The sequence below is a fragment of the Atractosteus spatula genome, chromosome 13 (genome assembly GCF_055471065.1).
Source record: "Atractosteus spatula isolate fAtrSpa1 chromosome 13, fAtrSpa1.hap1, whole genome shotgun sequence".
Lineage (NCBI taxonomy): Eukaryota > Metazoa > Chordata > Actinopteri > Semionotiformes > Lepisosteidae > Atractosteus > Atractosteus spatula.
This window is the reverse complement of record NC_142718.1, coordinates 15,766,847-15,785,852: the sequence shown is the minus strand read 5'-3', so window position 1 is coordinate 15,785,852 and position 19,006 is coordinate 15,766,847. Positions and strand designations below refer to the sequence as shown.

Below are 19,006 nucleotides of genomic sequence, written 5' to 3'. Positions count from 1 at the left end.
GGATGGATTAATACCCTCATTCATTTATTTCCTTTTTTTAAATTATATAATGTTAGCATGCCCAAAGGGGTTGGGCAGCCAGTTGACCTTGGGGCCCTGGAGGTTTATTTTCTCCTTACTAAGGAGTTTTTGATTCCTCTCCTCTGTTGTCTTCTGGTCTTCTGTTCTGTATTCACAAAATGTATAGTTACTTGCATTGTTAAGCGCCTTGGGGCAACCTTGTTGTGAAAAGCACTATATAAAAATAAACTGAATTGAATTGAATATTTTTAATTGTTTTTATTTTTCCTTTAAGATGGATCCAGTGTTGTTGTTTTCTTTTTAAAGATAAAATAATATTGTTTTGTTCATCTTTAGGGTATATTGTATGTCTTCTTACTAACTAGAAAACCATCAGTAAAGATGTGACTGTATACAGTACTTGCACAAGGAAAGTATGCAAAAGAGAAAAGCTGATGACAAAATTCAGAAAATCAAAATATGCAATGTAAATATGTTGTCATCCAGATGCTATGTTACACTGTGCAGTATCTATTTTGAGAAAAAAAATTAAAGTTTGGGAGAAATGTTTGTGCATCAAATTGTAAAACCTGTAAGTATATCTGTATTTGGAATTGTATGTCTTCAAAGGTAAATGACCATAACAAGCAGACATTTGCTGACCACATGGACAATCTTTTATTCTTCAGCAAAAGGGAGAAGAAGAAAGATTTAAGAAAAAATAGGCTTCAAATCCTGTCACCTACTTGGAGTAGGAGATCCTCTTCTGAGAAGCTGGTGCCATCAATCATTGGAGCACTCTGACCGTTCCCTCCAAAAGGTCTCTCTGCCAACCAGCCCATGTGTTTTTTTATGGTAGCTGCAACCGAGAAAAGAAACAACTTTACACTGGCACGCAACCCTGAAAGCAATATGAAAAGGAATTTGGAACAGTCTACACATTTGTACAATATTTACAGTATATACTTAATTGAAATTTTCCTAAAACTTTTGTCCAGCCAACCCACCCATCATTCTCATTTTCTTCCTTTAAGAACCACATATTCCTCATTAAATTAAAAGAAACTGAAAACTAGCTTATGGGATTAAAGAGAATAGTTTTGTCTTTATTTTTTGTTCCTGAAAGAAACCAAACAGATTGGAAAAAAAGAAAGCAATAACAACTGGATGCACAGAAGTACACAATAAACTCACATATGAGGGAACTGCTGCCTAACTGTTTTTTTAAATATCTTTATTTGGGTGGCATGGTGACACATTGCTGCCTTGCAGGGATAACTTTCTGTCACGAACAGTTCTTTCCGGGCCCTATGCAGATGACACGATCCGGTTGGTGAGGACACGGTAGGGAGAAAATCATGCAGGAGAAGGGTATGGAGACAGGGGGGCGTGTCCAAGGTGAGCAGGTATCCGGGGGAAGTGAGTCCGGGGCGAACAATCCAAGACGAAATCCAAAACGGGGAAGCCAAAACAGAAAAGTAGTCCAAAGCCAGACAATCCATCCGAAGGAATTAAAAACCAGGAGCCGGGTCGGGACCGGCGGGGGGAATCAGGAACGAAGGGTTAAAACCATAACGGAGCTAGACGCAGCAGGACCCCGGGTTCTCATGAAACGGGATTCAATGAGGAACCTCGGGTGACGTCTGCGTCTGGCATTTAAGGGGGAACGGAAATCAGAAACAGGTGCAGGTAATGGGTCAGAACAAGGAAGGGCTGGAGCACCCTTAAGAGGAGGAGTAGCGATCGTGACACTTTCTAGGTACAATTCTTGGGGCGTTATGTGTGTTAAGTTTGCATGTTCTTCCCATGACATGTGGTAGGTTAATTGGCTTCTGTAAAATAAGCTATGGTGTGAGCGTGTGTGTTTATATCTGTATGTGTCCTGCAATGGACTGGCGACCCATCCAGAGTCTATCCCATCTTGTGCCCCGTGCTTCCTAGGATGAGTTCCAGGACACCATGACCTTGAATTGGATAAGTGATTATTGCAAGTGATGTGATGATGATCGTCTTAATTAAGCAGGACAAACTCTACCTTAATATCTATTCAAAAAAGAAAAAACATTTATAGTAAATATTTTATTTTCAGCTACTGTAGACATATGTAGGACAGCTAGCACTGTATATTTTTTTTCTGATAGAAGAAACAAAATCAATCCAAAATGACAGAAGTTGATGTTATTATTTCCTCTTTTAAAAGGATAAGATATGTTTGTGAAATACAGTGCCTTGCCAAACTGTTCTATTTGGTTAAATGAAAAATGCTAATATACACACTTTAAAAAATATTTTATTCAAAAGTTGAATGCTCAAATTGTTTCTAGATTTCTAAAGGTAAAATAAGTTACAGTAAATATCAGCAAAAACAACAACAGACATGTTGAATGCATAAGTATTCAGACCGGTGAAACCAATACTTAGTAGAAGCACCTTATTATAGCAACTTTTAGTTTACCAACTTTGCATATTGGCTTGGTCCAATTTTTGTCCATTCTTCTTGGGAGATTTGCTCAGGCTCTCTCAGGTTGCTTGGGGATCACTTATGTACAGCGGTTTTCACATCTGTCCTCAGATTCTCAATGGAGGTCAAGGGAGGACATTGACTGTCACTCAACGACATTCACTTTCTTATCCTTAAGCTACTGAATTGTAGGTTTGGCCTTGAGCCAAACCTACAATGCCAGCAGCCATATCACCCTGAAACTCACAACTGGCAACCCACTGAAGCTCAGTGGGTGTGAACCTGGTCAGTACCTGGATGGGAGACCTCCTGGGAAAAACTAAGGGCTGCTGGAAGAGGTGTTAGTGGGGCCAGCAGGGGACGCTTACCCTGCGGTCCTAATACTGTAAACAGGCGCCGTCCTTCGGATGAGACTTAAAATCGAGGTCCTGACTCTCTGTGGTCATTAAAAATCCCAGGGCGTTTCTTCAAAAGAGTAGGGGTGTAACCCCAGTGTCCTGGCCAAATTTCCCATTGGTCCTTACCAATCATGGCCTCCTAATAATCCCCCTCTATGAATTGGCTACATTACTCTGCTCTCCTCCCCACTGATAGCTGATGTGTGGTGAGCGTTCTGGTGCACTATGGCTGCCGTTGCATCATCCAGGTGGATGCTGCACATTGGTGGTGGTGGAGGGGAGTCCCCATTACCTGTAAAGTGCTTTGAGTGGAGTGTCCAGAAAAGCGCTATATAAGTGTAAGCAATTATTATAATTATTATTGAGCTTTTGATCTTTGTATGCTGTAAGCTGCATTTATACCCTAGTTTTTATTAAAGCAAAGGAGTTTTTTCTCTAATTTGCCTGTATTGTGCTGTATCCATTTTCCCTCAGTCCCTGCTGATGACAAGCAAACACATAACATAAAGCTGCCAACACTATGCTTGACAGTAAGAATGTCAGTAAGGAACTCACTGGCTGTAGTTCCCCCAGGTTTCATATTCCTTTTTGCCAGCAAGTGGATTTCCCTATACAACTACAGATCTGTTGCTAGTCCCACCAGGCAGGAGGATCATTACTTAATGTCTCTATGTGTACGGCAGGTTTGAGGAAAAGTGCTGTTTTAGTATACACTTGCCTATTGAAACAACTGTCTACTGTATTACTTATAACTAAAGAGAAATGTGTTCTGCAAACAAAATGTGTTAGTCTAGCAGTATAATTTTAACCATTTTGAATGCCCCTTCTTTTAAAACTTCTTGAGAAAGCTTGGGAATGATAATACCCATGCCTAAAAGCAGTTACTCTCAATGAACCATGATTGTGTTGATTTGGAGCTGAAATTATCAGACAAATTCCAGGTCTCTTTCAGGAAATGTTGCAGAATCAACTGATTAGCAGCACTCTTGGTTTTTAAGGTAGCATTTCACACAGGGTGGAGTAGGTTCTTATTTCCTTACTACTAAATGTAGACAGGCTTATCAACTTCTATGCATAAAAAACATTTTCTACTTAAAACCCAAAATATATTTCCACAGCAGACAGATGTTTTGAGATTATTTTGGTAAATGCAGACCGAAGAAAAAAACACTTAGAAGGCAAACTATCAATATAGTTGGTTAGTGACCATATGCTTTACCAAGCATATAAAAAAGCCCTCAAGGGATTTGGCAGACTCAGATGCGCTTAGTGTGTTTTTGATGTTTACTTGAAGTATTGATGTTTTCTTCAATAACCATTAAAAATAAGATGAAAAGCTTTTTAATGATAATTTTCAGAGTTAAGTACAGTACATGGTGACTGACATTAAATCCAATGAAAACACATGGACAAAAGAAGAAAAACTTAATCTTCCACTAAAACATTTGTAATTTTTGTGTTCTGCTTAGTCTCACAACACAGTGTATCTGTATCTTAGTGTATCTGCTTAGTGGCAGATAATCGTACAAGGCACTGCTTTTCAAATGGTTTCAGACACTCCAGGAACAACTTAATTTAATATAAGAAAACTTTCAATTAACTTGATTGTTATTTTTATGAAAGATTTTCCTCTGAAGTCTTCTTAAAGGCTTAAATGTGTTTTTTATATTATCTGTGGTACTCTACCTTGGTTTCCAAGGTTAACCTCAAAACACAAGAAAAGCTATGTCACCACAAAAGAGACTTCAGTATAAGTCTCAGTATTAGAGCAGATTTTAAAATGCTTCAGTGATGATGTTTATTAATAAAAATGTATTTATTTTGAATATCTGAAAAATCATAACATCTTACAAGTATTTTTTATAAATGTATTAACAACTTATTTTTAGCCATTAGTGACTTTGTTCCTTCTTACTTCCACCTTTTAGTACATTCTTAAAAATGATGTACTAATTTTGGAAATGGTACTTAAAATCCCATAAAATCAATATACAATTAAAAATAATTCTGCACATAACACAAACCCCCCTCATCTATACCCCTCAGAGGTACATTCCTTCAGGGGGACCCTTAAATACTGTCAAACTGTTATAATGGAACCACCAGTCAACAAAGCTCTGACTGTGCCATTCCCCCACTAACACCATGGATTACTAGCAGGCACATATAAATAATATCAAGATAGATCACTATCCAGTGATCTCAGGAGAAGGACATGTGGATGCTTCCAATACAATGCCAATTGTCTGTTAGTACTAAACATAAATTAGAAAACTGGAAAAAAATAGAGACCTGTTTTCACCCCAAAATGTGTAACATTTTACCTACAGGGCTGTCAGGACAGAGTTCACAGGGGAGACTAGAACTTACCTTCAATCGTACCTTCTACATGTGATTATAAGTACACTCGGTAAAAGTTATGCATTTTGGAAAACTTGAATTATCTCACATGTAGTCCCAGGAATATGGTCTTATCTGCAACACTCACATAGCTATTGCAAACAGTAACTGCTTTGAAGGGCTTATATAAAGTCTGCCTTAAAAAGACATTATAAGAATCCAGACCCTTTGTACCATGCCTGATATCAGACATACAGATACAGCCATTCAAAATGCATGGTACAACCCCGTACCGCGTGAAATTACCCACAATTTGCCGCGTTGTACAGCAGTACGTGATTGGCTAGGCAAAATGACTGACTGGGGCACTCATGGTGCATTGCTTGTTAGTGAAATGATTTAATCATTAAATGTCTTTATTGTGCATGTTTTAATCCGCTTAATATTGAATATTTATATGGAATTTTACAATTAAAGGGACATTTTAGTAACTGAGCATAAAAAGAAGTGAAGCATAACGCATCTGAAGGTAATAAAATATATTACTTTAGGAACATAAACATATTATGTAAACTGTATATGGCTGGTATTGGTAGTTAAAATTAAAAATACACACCGGTATTCCACTTTCTTCCTAAACATTTTAAACATCAAAGTCTTTCATTCAGTTACATTCTGTGGTTATTTTGGAAAAGGTTTTACGTGCTCCTTCTGCCTATATTACGTTTAGATACTTCGTAAAACGGTATAATGTTTTAACCATTTCTCTGAACACTTACGCTTGTTATCGCAGTAAAAAAAACGCATACTTTTTACAATTTGATTAATATGGAATATACTATGGAATTGAGTATCTTAAAAAAATTAATAATTATATTCATATAGCTCATATTATCACTGAAGTACACTTTGTAAATATCTGCATCAGATCCACTGGGGGATCAAACCCAGCGCTCCAGTCACTCAACAGGGAACCAGCCAGTTGAGCTAAAGGGAGATCTCTAATGCTATTCACAGGGAAGGGCAGTGAAGTCACCGCACTGGCAAGCCGGCTCGCACAACCTGTATTGTCGGCCGTATGCGTTACAATAACCCTTTAAATCTGAAGCTGTTAACTCTACTTCACACCTGTATGTCAAGATCACGGTTTCAAAATAAAAAAAAACATCAAACCTTTGATTGGATGAGAATGTCATAATTGTTTCGCAAAGATGTGAAACATGACAATTTGTTTCAGTTACCATCAGGAGAAAGAAAAGTGTATTTATTGTGGCTGCTGCAGTGGCTTGCAATGGCTGGATAGTTAACATTTCTCAATTGCTTTGTCAGTCTGTCTGTGGGGGGAAGGGGGATTCGTATGCTGGAATTCAAGGTCAGATTCTTCCACGAGGGGGGTATCTTTAAAGTGGAGACGATGGTACCGAAAATTTTTATTTGCAACACATAAAAGACATTTTTCCAAGAAAGTTTAGCCTTTGTCACTAATGAAACCACTAAATAAAGACACAAATATAGAAATCTAAAGATTTTTTTATTCAATGTTGGTAGCAGGATGAACTGTCAGGTTGAGCTAAGTGTATATTTTGCAGAGTTGCTGCAAGATGTTAAAATGTACCTGAGGCGTACCTAAAATGTACCTAATGTACCTGAGGTGGCAGCGGCGAGGGCACATACCCACATGAACCCGAAAGCGCTACATTATTATTAATATCTTCCATGTCACATTAACATTGGAATGTTCTTTTTTACAAGTGTAAAAAGAGGCGATACACATCGTGTCTCCTCTATAACTCTTCAGTTTACAGAGAAATTCCACCAGAGCCTCACAACATTCTCCAATAATACTCTTCTTGTGTTTAATTTCTAGTTTAGCAGGATTTGCGCGATAAGCACATTGTTTAATGGGGATGACATTACCCACGTCTATATCACTGTTCAACACTTGCTTGAGTCGGAGTGTTTGTTAATAAAACAGAGCGCCTTGCAATACATATACTGCAAATACTTCAGGTGGGTAGCAACTTCAGCATTCGTAGTCTGCAAAGGAACAAGTAATAGGTTTATTCAATGCTGAAAAGAGAAGAGAGAAAACACAACATTTCGGCTGTGAAGCCTTCTTCAGGTATGAGGGTCTTCAGCTCAAAATGAAAGGCTTGGAGTTTGTAATGTAGGAGCTCAGAACGAGTTAAACTTTGGTGCAGGACAAATAAATGTATTTTCCACAAGCTATACTCTAGTGGCAGTACAGTAGCAGTTTGAAATTATTCATTGTTATTAATAAATTACTTGGCTTTGAACATGATATTTAAAAATATTTATATTTGATATTTAGAAATAAAAAAATGTCAATATAGTGTCCTTAATATTTGCTATTTTAGTTTTTCAAATAAATGTTAATTTGTTAAAAGAAAACTCATGGTGATAGCTGGGTTCAAACCCCCGATCTCTAACACACAAGTCACAAACCTAAGCCATTACACCTGTAGCGGCAATGCTTGTTAATAAGACAGAATTAAGTGTAGCTGTGCTTTCCCAAATGAGGCCCCATCTCTCTCTTCATCTCTGTGGTGCAGCCACAGAGAAACTATTCATGCAGGCTGATTTAAAGATGTTTTCTTTTGATAAGGGACAGCTCCCAAATGGGGATGCACTTAGCTAAGCCTGGCTATCATGATCAATGGTCATCCATTGGTGCCTAAAAGTCTGCAAGATTCCAAGGGAGAGCCTCATCCCAGTGGTTTAGAACCCCAAGGTCAGAGGGCATGGTTACTCATCATCAGCCAATCAGGAACTGGTAGGGCCGAGTAACCCACGTGGGTCTCTGATGCCCATGAAACTTTTAGCCAATGAACGAGCTGAAGTTCCTCCAGGTAAAAACAGGCAACACAGAGCTCCAAGACTATTCTAAAGAGAATTCTAAGGAGAATTCCAGGGGTGCGAGACAATTCCAGGGCAGGACGGCCCAGGAGCAGAAAGGCTCCCAAGGGCAGGACATTCTCGCAGCGCGCCTCCTGACCATCCTGAGACTCGGCCCGGACAACCACGTAACGGCCAGTGTGTCCGAGTGCCAGAACTTTCCTTTGTTCTAAGAGTCGAGAGCGGAGGTTGCCAGAGAGTAACCAGAGGATCCACCCGAGGTTAGCATCAGCAGCAAGCCTCGTGAACAGGTCGGAACTGTGGACAGCTGAATCACTATTCAGAACTAGCGCTTCATCAGGAACGAACCGGTCCTCTTCCTGACTTGCTGGGACCCACAGTCATCTTTTCTCCTGTGCACAAACTTTGCTAGTTAAAGCCAACACTAACTAGCCGGTCAGTGAGCATCAGCAGCGCACCGTCGCAAGCCGCACAGCACAGCCTGACACGGAGCCAGAGAGCCCGCAGGAGATCTGAATCCCCAGAGATTGGATGAGTATTCAACTTCACTGCATTACTGCTCGAGAATTCAATTGTTATCCCAACCAGTTGATATCAATTTAATTCCTAAGAGTTATGTACTTGTTTGAGTATCTAAGGTAGAAGTTCTAACCAAGTTCAATTACGAAACGGTCTAAATGAATGATATACCGAACGTATGTCCTCTTGATATGTGTAACTGATTGAATATATATCTTTGTATTCTGATAACCCTCACGATAAGATCTGTTAGGTTTACATGCATATTTTATGTATTAATAAATGTATCCTCGTGTATTAGTACCTGTGTGTGTGCGTTGTTTGAGTTATATCGCATGGTTGGATTCTAAGGCCATTAAAAGAATCAATTTCGTGATTTACTGCTACAATTAATAATTGTCCCAGTAAATGCCCAAACCCCTACAGAAGTGGTGCCTCGTGAGAGCATACTACACACCACACACGTAATCACGTGGGAATGAGTTATACTGATTCAGACATTTACAAAGAAAGTGTACTACTGTGATAATTTGAGCTATATGAATATAATTATATCATTATTAATTTCTTTAGATACGTGATTCCATATTATATTCTGTATTAATCAAATTCTAAAAAGTATGCATTTTTTTACTGAGATAACAAGCGTAAGTATTCAGAGAAATGGGTAAAACATTATAACTTTTTACAAAGTATATAAACTTAATATAGTCAGAAGGAGCACGTAAAAACTTTTCCAAAATAACCACAGTGTGCAACCGAATGAAAGACTTTGATGTTTAAAATGTTTAGGAAGAAAGTGGAATACTGGTATTTTTACCATTTACCATTGGTAGTTAAACTACCAATACCAGCCATATACAGTTTACATAACATGTTTATGTTCCTAAATTAATATAGTTTATGAGCAATCTCCAGGAAACCATTATAGGCATGGTGAATTGGAGATTCTCAAAACTTACTTTGAATGATTGGAAATGAATAAGTGATTGGATCAATGAAATGCTTCGAAGAAAGAGGCGCTCTTTTCCTCTGGTTTAATGTCTGTGCAGCAACAAAACATTCTGTTTAAACAAGAGAGTGTGGTGTTACTTTTTGTCAATGAAAAAATTCAGTCATTTCGTGTCGCAACTGTTAAACTGATGCAGACGGTTACAAAGAATGTGGACCACGGTAATACTTTGAGCTTACAGCCTGTCCAAGGTCATTCATTATTAAAACTATTAGTAATATCTTCCGTAAAGACTTTCATGCATAAAATATTTATGCATAATTAAAATATTTATGATGAAGGTGGAAGGTTGTGTACTTTTGTCCACTTTAGCAATCTTGCTTTTATAAAATATACTGATTTTTTTATGTTTAATTTAACATACTGTAATACACAGTTTAAAATTATTAAAAGTCTAAAGAGTGTACAACTTAAATTCTTAATTGGAAAAAGATTGTCCTTCAGCAGTGACTGGGATTCAAAACCGCACCTTTTCTGGCGACAGCTTAAATGCTGTACATGAGATGTTCAGCTTTATTAGCTCCACCTGGAGGTTTTACAAGGTGATTCCGGATACTATTATCATAACACGCGGTATGATGCGTTGTGATGCGTTATGATGCGCCATGCCTACTTCATGCATTTTTAATGGCTGGATCTGTATGTAGATTATTTTCATTCTTTATTATATTTAAATTAATATTGTTAATGACTTTCAGAGACATTATTATACTTAGGTTATTTTTATGTTAAGGTACCAAAATTTCCCTTTAGTTATATGATTCCATATTAAGTGGAATTAAAGATCATAAACAGTAGGGACACATATTAAATGAACCAACTGTTTCACTTACAACTAACACACCAGAAGTGCCACCTATCGACCATCTTTGGCCAGTGAATCACTTAACATAACGCGCTGGGTTTCAGGTGCAGTGGTTGGAAGAAATGACGTGCACTCTGAGTGGCTGCATCTGTACATTGAAGTGGGGTTTCTGTTTAAAATACAATAGCTATCTGATGACCACTATGTTCTGAAAGTTAAAAAAAACTGGAGAATAAGACTTAGCTGGTCAGTAATGAATTAGTGAATTAGTAATTAGCACTCGCAAGAAGTGAAATTAAACATGAGAGAAAGGAGCCAATGGGACAGGCTCTACGGGTAATTCACCACTCCTCTTTGCTAATTACGAGGCTTATAAGACTAGCTAGGATAAATAAAGGGTGGGGTGTGCATCTGGGTTTCAGCCTGGAAGGAGAGAGAGTAAGAGTTCTCAAGAAGAGCTCTTGTTAGCAATGGATTGGGTTGGTTTACAGGCTTATGGGAATGAGTAAGCTAATGACACTTGAAAAATATGGCTTAGACTGTTATAAGTGTATCACAGACATGCTAGACATGTGGGCTGTGTGGTTGTTTTCCAGTATCAATAAGAATAAAGTGCGCTGCCAATGAACAGGCCAGCTGAGCTAGGCTGTATAGAGGCATTAGAACCTGGAGATGTTGAGCACTGCTTGGCAATGTATCTGAGTACTTTATCCCCACAATCAAGAGAAAGAGAAGTCTAGATGGCTCCCTGTTTCAACTCACTGAATACTCCCTGTACCTTACCATCAGCAGAAGGACAAGTGGTTTCAGAGTGTGAGATGAGAGAGAGAAAATAACAAACCAACTGCTGCTGTGTCAGGGATGCAAGTTTTGGTTACAGAGAGTTGTCCCTGGAAAAACAGTATCAGCCAGGAAAGATAGTGATCAAAAACATTAGTGGGTGTTAGTGAAGATCAGGTGCTTGATGAAGAGTAAGATAGAAGAGCTGTGTTTAAGTGAGTAAAGACTGAATAGGGTGACTCAAAGTTAAGCTGAAGAGTATGAGAAGCAGGTTGTCATGGAGAGAATAAAAGTGATTATCAACGTATTAACCTGAAAAGTAACAGATACTAGATGTAATGTGTGTTATAGAACTTGAGAGATGTGGAACAAGCAGATAAGTAACCTAGAAAGAAGATGACCATGCAGTGTTCCCTTTGTAGAGACCAACAAGTGAGAACTAAGATCCCAGAGGTAGTACAAAAGAAAAGGACAGACAACTTAAAATGTGAAAACCAAAGTGACACAATGCCAGTATCAGTCTAATTCTGCAGTGTGCCACATTCAGATTTTTTCTCCACATTCAGGAAAGTTTTTGATCTCAAGTGGCTGTGTTCAAAGATCAGATAGTTATTGTATTGAATACAACTAAAAACGGTCCCCCAGCTAACATGATTTTATAAGCCCTCAAACACCTATTGATAAGTCCATAAGACAGAAATTTAAACGTATATCATAGTTATCACAATATTATTATGTTTTCTAGAAAATCAGCTTCAACACCATGGCTATGTAGATTATTTCATACACCTACTGTATAGTTCACATTATAAACAAGTGTCTTCACTTTTCAGTACTAAATACACCTGCTCTTAATCTACAATTATGACACTGAAACCTAAAAAATATTACTTAATATAGACAGCTTTTTCTAGTTGCATTACTGGATATGTCATGACTAGTATTATACATAAAATATAATTACAAAATATTCTCCTTTTAAAGTTAATTGTTTTAAGTTTAAGTTTACACCTGTTAATTGTGTTTTTATTTTGACAGGGGAGGGAAGGCTTGTATCATAATTGTATAAATACAATTATTTTTCAATTTATTTATTGTGTTAAAATCATTTTACCTGAAAAATGCAACAGTATTGAAACAATTTAAATTTTTCATTTTCAAAACATCAATGTTTTGTTATGTTGTTATGTTTGTTATGTTGTTATAGAAAGAGGTTTTAAACTGCACCTTCTGTGCAAACATTTAAAAAGGGGACAATAATAATATTAAAATAATTACTCTGATTTAATTAAGAAATAGTGTAATCTGTCCAAATTAATCAGTCCATAGAACTAAACCACAAAAAATAATGAATACACATATTAATATAAAAGATAGCTCAAGGGACATTACATTTGTTAAACTCTAGAAATTCTCTGAATGACTATTTCTTTTTACACTTAAAGGAACAGCAATTGGATGTCTTTAATAAAAGAGAAGCTTTATCCCTGTAGTGGTTTTAAGCAAAACAGTTTGACAGCTTCAGGCAAAACTGTATACACATTGCACAAAAACTTCAAAGTGCTCAACCACATAAAAAGAATAGTTTTATATTACCAATATGACACATATTTAATTAATTTAAGTTAAAAGACGCTTCAAAGATTACAGATAATTTCTGGCAAACAAGATATACAGTATTTTCAGAGTGCAGAGCTACTCTTTAATATAATGCTGCAAGTTCATCTTTAAATCCTTAATTTCTATTGTTTTCTTTCACTCTCAAATTGTCTTTGTTTTCCTCACTCTCCTTGGATTGTTAGAACCTGTACTAAAATAAATATTTTGTCATTCTGAGTCACTCTGTAGAGTTGAAATGCAAAATGTCTTCCATAGCCTTGCCGAGAATAATATGACCATTTGCGCAAGTCCAAGATGAAGGGAACAGATCTATTTGCTTCTGCTTCTTTTGGTTGCCATCCTATTACAATTGTAAGTCTACTGATTCAATGTGATGGTGCTCTATTTCGTTATGTGTTTTTTTAATTAAAATATAATGGTCTGTTCTTGTACATGTTCAAGTACATTTCTTGCAGGATGGAGCAGTGGCACTGTGGCTAAGGATCTGTGCCTGTGGGTGGAAGGTTGCTGGTTCAAGTCCCATGGCTAGTAGAGGAATCCTACTCTGTTGGGCCTCTGAGCAAGGCCCTTCACCCCATCTGCTCCAGGGATGCTGTATATATGGCTGACCCTGTACTCTGATCCCCAGTATCTCTCTTCCCCATCTTTGTGCCTGTGTGTCTCATGGAGAGCAAGCTGGGGTATGTGAAAAGACAAGTTCCTAATGCAAGAAATTGTGTATGGCTAACAAAGTGATCTCCATAAATACAATTAAAAAATAATTTTTTTCATGTTTGTGCAAACACTTTTCATCTGAGGATTTTCTTCTGAGACAGAACATTAAAGAAGAGCAAAGTGTACAGTAATTTCAAAATTTGGTTGTCTTTAGAAGAAGAAAGAAGTATTTTGCATTGCCAGCTCTGGCATGCAAAATGTTGTACAAGAACATTCAAAATAAAGGAAAAAATATGGTATTTCTTATTACCTTTCTCATAATTTAATCTAATTTCAGTATAAACAATCCTTGATCTTTGCAGCTAGAATGGGTAGAGAATTCTTTAGTTCTGCACTGAACCCAAGATAGCCAAATTTTCAAGATATTGTTTTTCTTTGGATAATCCATTCTGAGTTTTCAGACCTCTAGAAATTTCCTGGATTTAGATCCTAAGGCAAAAATAATGCTTTACAAGCATCACAAAAACAATTTGTTTTGTTTGATGTGTTCTCAATACCCAAAAGGGTCTATAAAGAACATGCAGTAATTTGGGATAAACAAGTCCGATTATTCAACATTGCAGCATTTCATTGATCACACAGAAGGTGCTCAATCCTATCAGAAAAATAATACAAAATTCATAATCGATTATTAGATATGTTAATAGAGTATAAACAAGTAAAGGTTAATGCCAGGCTGAAAATTTAAAAGAAAACATGTCTTAAAAAATGATTTTTGCATTATCAGTATGCAGTACAATTGTACTACATTGTACACTGTAAGAATATTAAAAATGCTACTAGACAGCAAAATTAATAAAGCTTTATTACTTCAATGTGCTATTAAAGAGTCTTTAATCTTATAAATCTTAAAACATGTACAGCTACAGCTTGTTCTACTTGTACATGTTCTACTACTGTTTTAGTAAACAGCACACTACCAAAAAGATATAACCATCACTGGTGCTAGGATGTGAAAAATAAAGCAGTTAATATTATCAGTACAATAATTAATAAAAATGAAGTACTAGGCTACTGTAGATTGAAATCCTGTTCTAATCATAAATGTACTGCAATCCACTTTCAATATCATCCTTTATCCGGTTCCACTGACTTATACAGCTTTAGGGCTAACTCCCATTTTTCAATTTGTAGCTGGCTGCTACCAGGTCCCAGGTTCTCTTTATGGCTGATACTTCCCAGACAGAATTAAGAAACTTCAATTCATTCACATTCGTGGAGAGAAGGAAAATGTATTTGTTTTTATTTGGCCTTGTACTTAATGACCATTGCGTGCAAAGAAAGCCTGAATCCTTGAAAGCACCTGAACCCCATTAGCCAACAAACTGGAAGACTTCCCAGTACTCTTTTTAATTCACTTCTTAATGGTATGCAGTACTAATAGTCTCCTCCCCCAAGAAAATTTAATTAAGTTAATAAATCTCAGAATATAAAAGCATGTTGAAACTCTGGCAGACATTATGTGTAAAGCATCCAACATTGTAAGGCTAGTGTTGATATTAAAAGACAGTACAGTATTAATGTGACTGTGTGTCATTTTCCAAAATGTTTCTTGAGACTATTGATATTGTTTTGTAGTTTGTTTTCATACCAGTGAAGTACCCATATTTTGCAGATTTGACATACGTATTCTTGTTTTTCTGCCACAGTAAAAATAATTTTACTTACATACTGGTCTTTGCAATTATGTGCAAAAAAAACATTAGCAATAAAAACTATAAATACCAAATAAAAGCTTCTGGTGGTGTACATGACATTATACAAGAAGTAGAAGAAACAAATCAAAAAACATGATTTGCAATAATTTAAAAACCTAGGCTGCATACTACATACAGTATATTGAAAAAATATAATCATAATGAGTATGGTTACTAGAATCCAGTGACAATACTTTTAAGATCCCTTTTTAACATTCTCACAGAATCTCAAGGAGTCCAAAAGAACTGTACCACTGTTCTGATGGCAAAGTGCCCTGATAAGGGTTAAAACAATGTGGATTCAACGTGGCTATAACTGTCTGTGTTGGCGCCAATGTTATCTCAAAGGATGCCATCAACAAAAATATGGCTACGAAGCTCTTGTTTTGAGGTTTGCATTTGCTCTGAATGTGGTTTTGGTGTGCAGTTTCCCATTGTGTAATATTTCAAATGAAACAAAAACTGACCAAAAAAAATAAAGAGAAAAAATGTTTCTTGGTACCCTGGGAGCTATACTGGTTCAAATTCTGAAATTGCATAACTGACTTTCATCCCATACTGCCTACCTTATGACTTTAATTAGAACCAGCTGGTACCAAACATTAGACTCTTTATAAAAGAAAATCTACCCTACCCCCTCCTCTCTTTTCTATGTCTGATCTTTTTTAGCCATTAGGTTTTCCCTTAGTTTCTACAACAGAGCCACACTCCTTGCTCTAATGAAACCGGGACATTTAGTTCCCTTGATTTCCCTTCTAGTTCCCTCAACACCCACCCACTTGGATTTTTAAAGACTTTGAAACCATGGAGTTGAATTGAGCCATTGTTTTCCAAAGTCTGGGGAGTGCAAGATCAGCCACACTCTTTCATGAAGCAAGTGTAGGCTTGCAGACACTGTCATTCTCTTTTTCTGAAAGTATGGGGTATCTGTGTGGGTTTGATTACACTTTTAGACTAACACAATCCCTGTACTACCAGCAGGATAGATTTATGCTATTTTCTGCAGAGGTTACAGGTTATCACATAAGAAACAAATATGACCATATATTAGGCATCTAAGAACATTGTGATTTTTTAGATGTCAGATTTTTTTATATTAATGCAGTCAGATAATATTTATTATATTATTATACTTTTCATTATTATTATTATTATTATTATTTGCTGACTACATACGTACCTGAGACATATATATAGAGAGTCAGCTGGTCTACTATTCCTCTTATTCTTTAAAGGCTATTTATTGTTAGGTGCAAAAAAAAATGAAACTGAATGTAGATCAAATGGTGGTAAGTATTCAGTCATGATGTATATGTATTAATCCAGATATACTGAGTTATAAATGATATACTGTATTTATGTTTAACTGCATTGTAACATTTCAAATATTGAAGCTGAGTTAGGTTTATTAAGTACATTGATTGTGTTGCTACAGTATATTGTGTTGAATACACATTCTTCTGTAGTTAATTCTATCACTAGATGTTTTGACTTTTATATTAACCTCAAATCTTTAGGGGGATTCAAAGGAAATACTGTAGCACAGTCTAACTGCACTTATTATCTATTCAGTGGGAATTACTTTTTTCTCTTACTCATACTAGTAAAAGCTTTTTTCTGCATTGTACGCAGTGCTCGAGTATTGCATGTCTGGGTTCTGGCTGAGATCTCTGCATGCCCTTAGGCAGTACAGGTGCGTCAGAAACCTAACCTGCAATCTTCATGGCACTAAAAGACAAACAGTACATAGTTTATCCTTGAAACTTTTTTATTCCTCTGTATAACAGTATCAAGTAACATGCTACCAAAAGGTAAGCTCAAACAGCTGAGCTCACATTATTATCTGATACTGTTAATAACAAATACTTAACTCATAGTATTATTGACATAATATTGATGACATTAGTAACGACAGTAAACTTGTACAATATTTGCTTTGTCATTAAATTATTCATATTTTGGTACTGTTTTTAGAATTGTATTTGAGAAATGTATGTAGGTGCCATGTATGCTATGAGAATTTAGCAAGACTGTTTTGGCTTTCTCAGCAAATTCACTGTTTTTATCCCTTTGATAGGTGTTTGGTAGCCATGTGTCTTTAATGAACACTTAGATCTCACATTCAGATCTGAGAGCTGAGATCTGAGTATTTGTCATATGAACTTTACATGACATGTAAAATGTTAAATATAAACAAAAACAATATATTAAAAACAAATATGTATCATACAATCACAGCTGGGCTTTTGAAAGGATACACATACTGACTGCTTTAGATATCTTGATTTTAAAATAACACCTGGTATGCAGCAACTCACAGGTGTCACGAATGACCCACTGAGCAATCAGGAGGACAGACCCTGTGCGGTACCTCGGGTGGTCAGGAGACAAGGAGGTAGCTTCCAGAGAAAGCGAGGGCTAGGCGAGAGACGTGGTCAGTGGCAAGTTCCATGGTTCATATCATGAAGAGCAAAAAGAAGGTTTAGAAATAGAAAATGAGGTAGGAGCTCTGAAGGGCGAAGAACAGAGGGTTTTGTAGGGTTTAAATATTGTGAGAGGAGGAAGGTGTGCTGATTGATGGAGTGTCATGGTTGGCTGATTGATAGAAGTGGTGTCGTTTGGAAGAAGTGCTCAGAGCTGGAGTGTAATTACTGTAGCATGAGTGTGCTTCCGTGTGGGAATCTGGTTGGATGAAGGCATGACAACAGGTGCTTTATGAATCTAATAGCCTACAATAAATGCCTGTGGGAGATTAGTGTCAAGACGACTGTACCAGACAAAACCACATATGGGTTAAAAAGCAGAATATTAAAATGTTATTTAATTAACTCAAATTCTAGCTAAATGAACTACAGTACAAGTCTAAGCTTCAAATGTGCTGTATGGCTAAGCCCCTAAAGTGAGGACAGTGTCTTACAAAATTATTCAAACACCAGCGATGTTTACACAATTTGTGTAATGTATGCTTACAATTTGTGCTTGCAATCACCGAATAGGACTTTTTCAGATAGGATATTTAGAAAGTTTACAATGTACACCAAATTGACAAAACTAAAAAATCTAAAAACATGCAAATAATATTTTCTAAATCTAATTTGCATAACTACTCAGCCACTTTGCTAATGCTACAGTAAATCATTTCAGGTGCAAAGCTGAAAGGTAATCGTTCAGGCACGTCACTTTTGCCTTTTTGGGGAGTGGAACAATAGTGTTTTGAAAGGTCAAAAATTAGAGAAATGGTCTCTATATGTGCAATCAAATGTTTAACTTAAATGAGTAAATGCATCTGTTTCTGTAAGAGACAGAATTCCCTCCAATATTGAATTTCAAGCCACAGACACACAGTAATATGAGAAATCAACCAAAGAGCTTCTGAAACAAGTTAAGAATGAACAAGCAGAGAGGCACTGATCAGGAAAAGGTTACGTATCCCGTTATATACAGTGAAATCTATCAAGTCTATCCAGTGGAACATCATACTATATCATCATACCATCCAGATAGTACTTCTATCAGTTCACTCTTCCAAGCTGAGCAGAAGGATAGTGACTTGCAAAATTCAAAATCTGAGATGAGAGTCAATGTTTATAAATTGACAAAGTACTGGTCCCAAAACAGTCAGCACCATCCTAAATGTCAAACATGGTAGTGACAGCATTATGCTATAAGGGATTAATTGATGAGAAGTATCTGCAACTGAATGATGAATGAGTAAAGTACTGGCAAATCCTAAAGAAAAACTTGCTGGAATCACTAAGGAGTCTAAAACTAGGTCATCTACTT

At 36.6% G+C, this 19,006-nt stretch overlaps 1 protein-coding gene across 1 annotated transcript in view; it reads right to left on the bottom strand.

Moving 5' to 3' along the window:
- The window catches only part of ahr2 (aryl hydrocarbon receptor 2), a 159,970-nt gene that overhangs the window by 32,579 nt on the left and 108,385 nt on the right, over positions 1-19,006 (bottom strand). Inside the window, exon 3 of the mRNA XM_088930166.1 lies at positions 747-859. Within this exon, the coding sequence (XP_088786292.1) occupies positions 747-859 (113 nt within the window). The remainder of the gene's footprint in view (positions 1-746; positions 860-19,006) is intronic.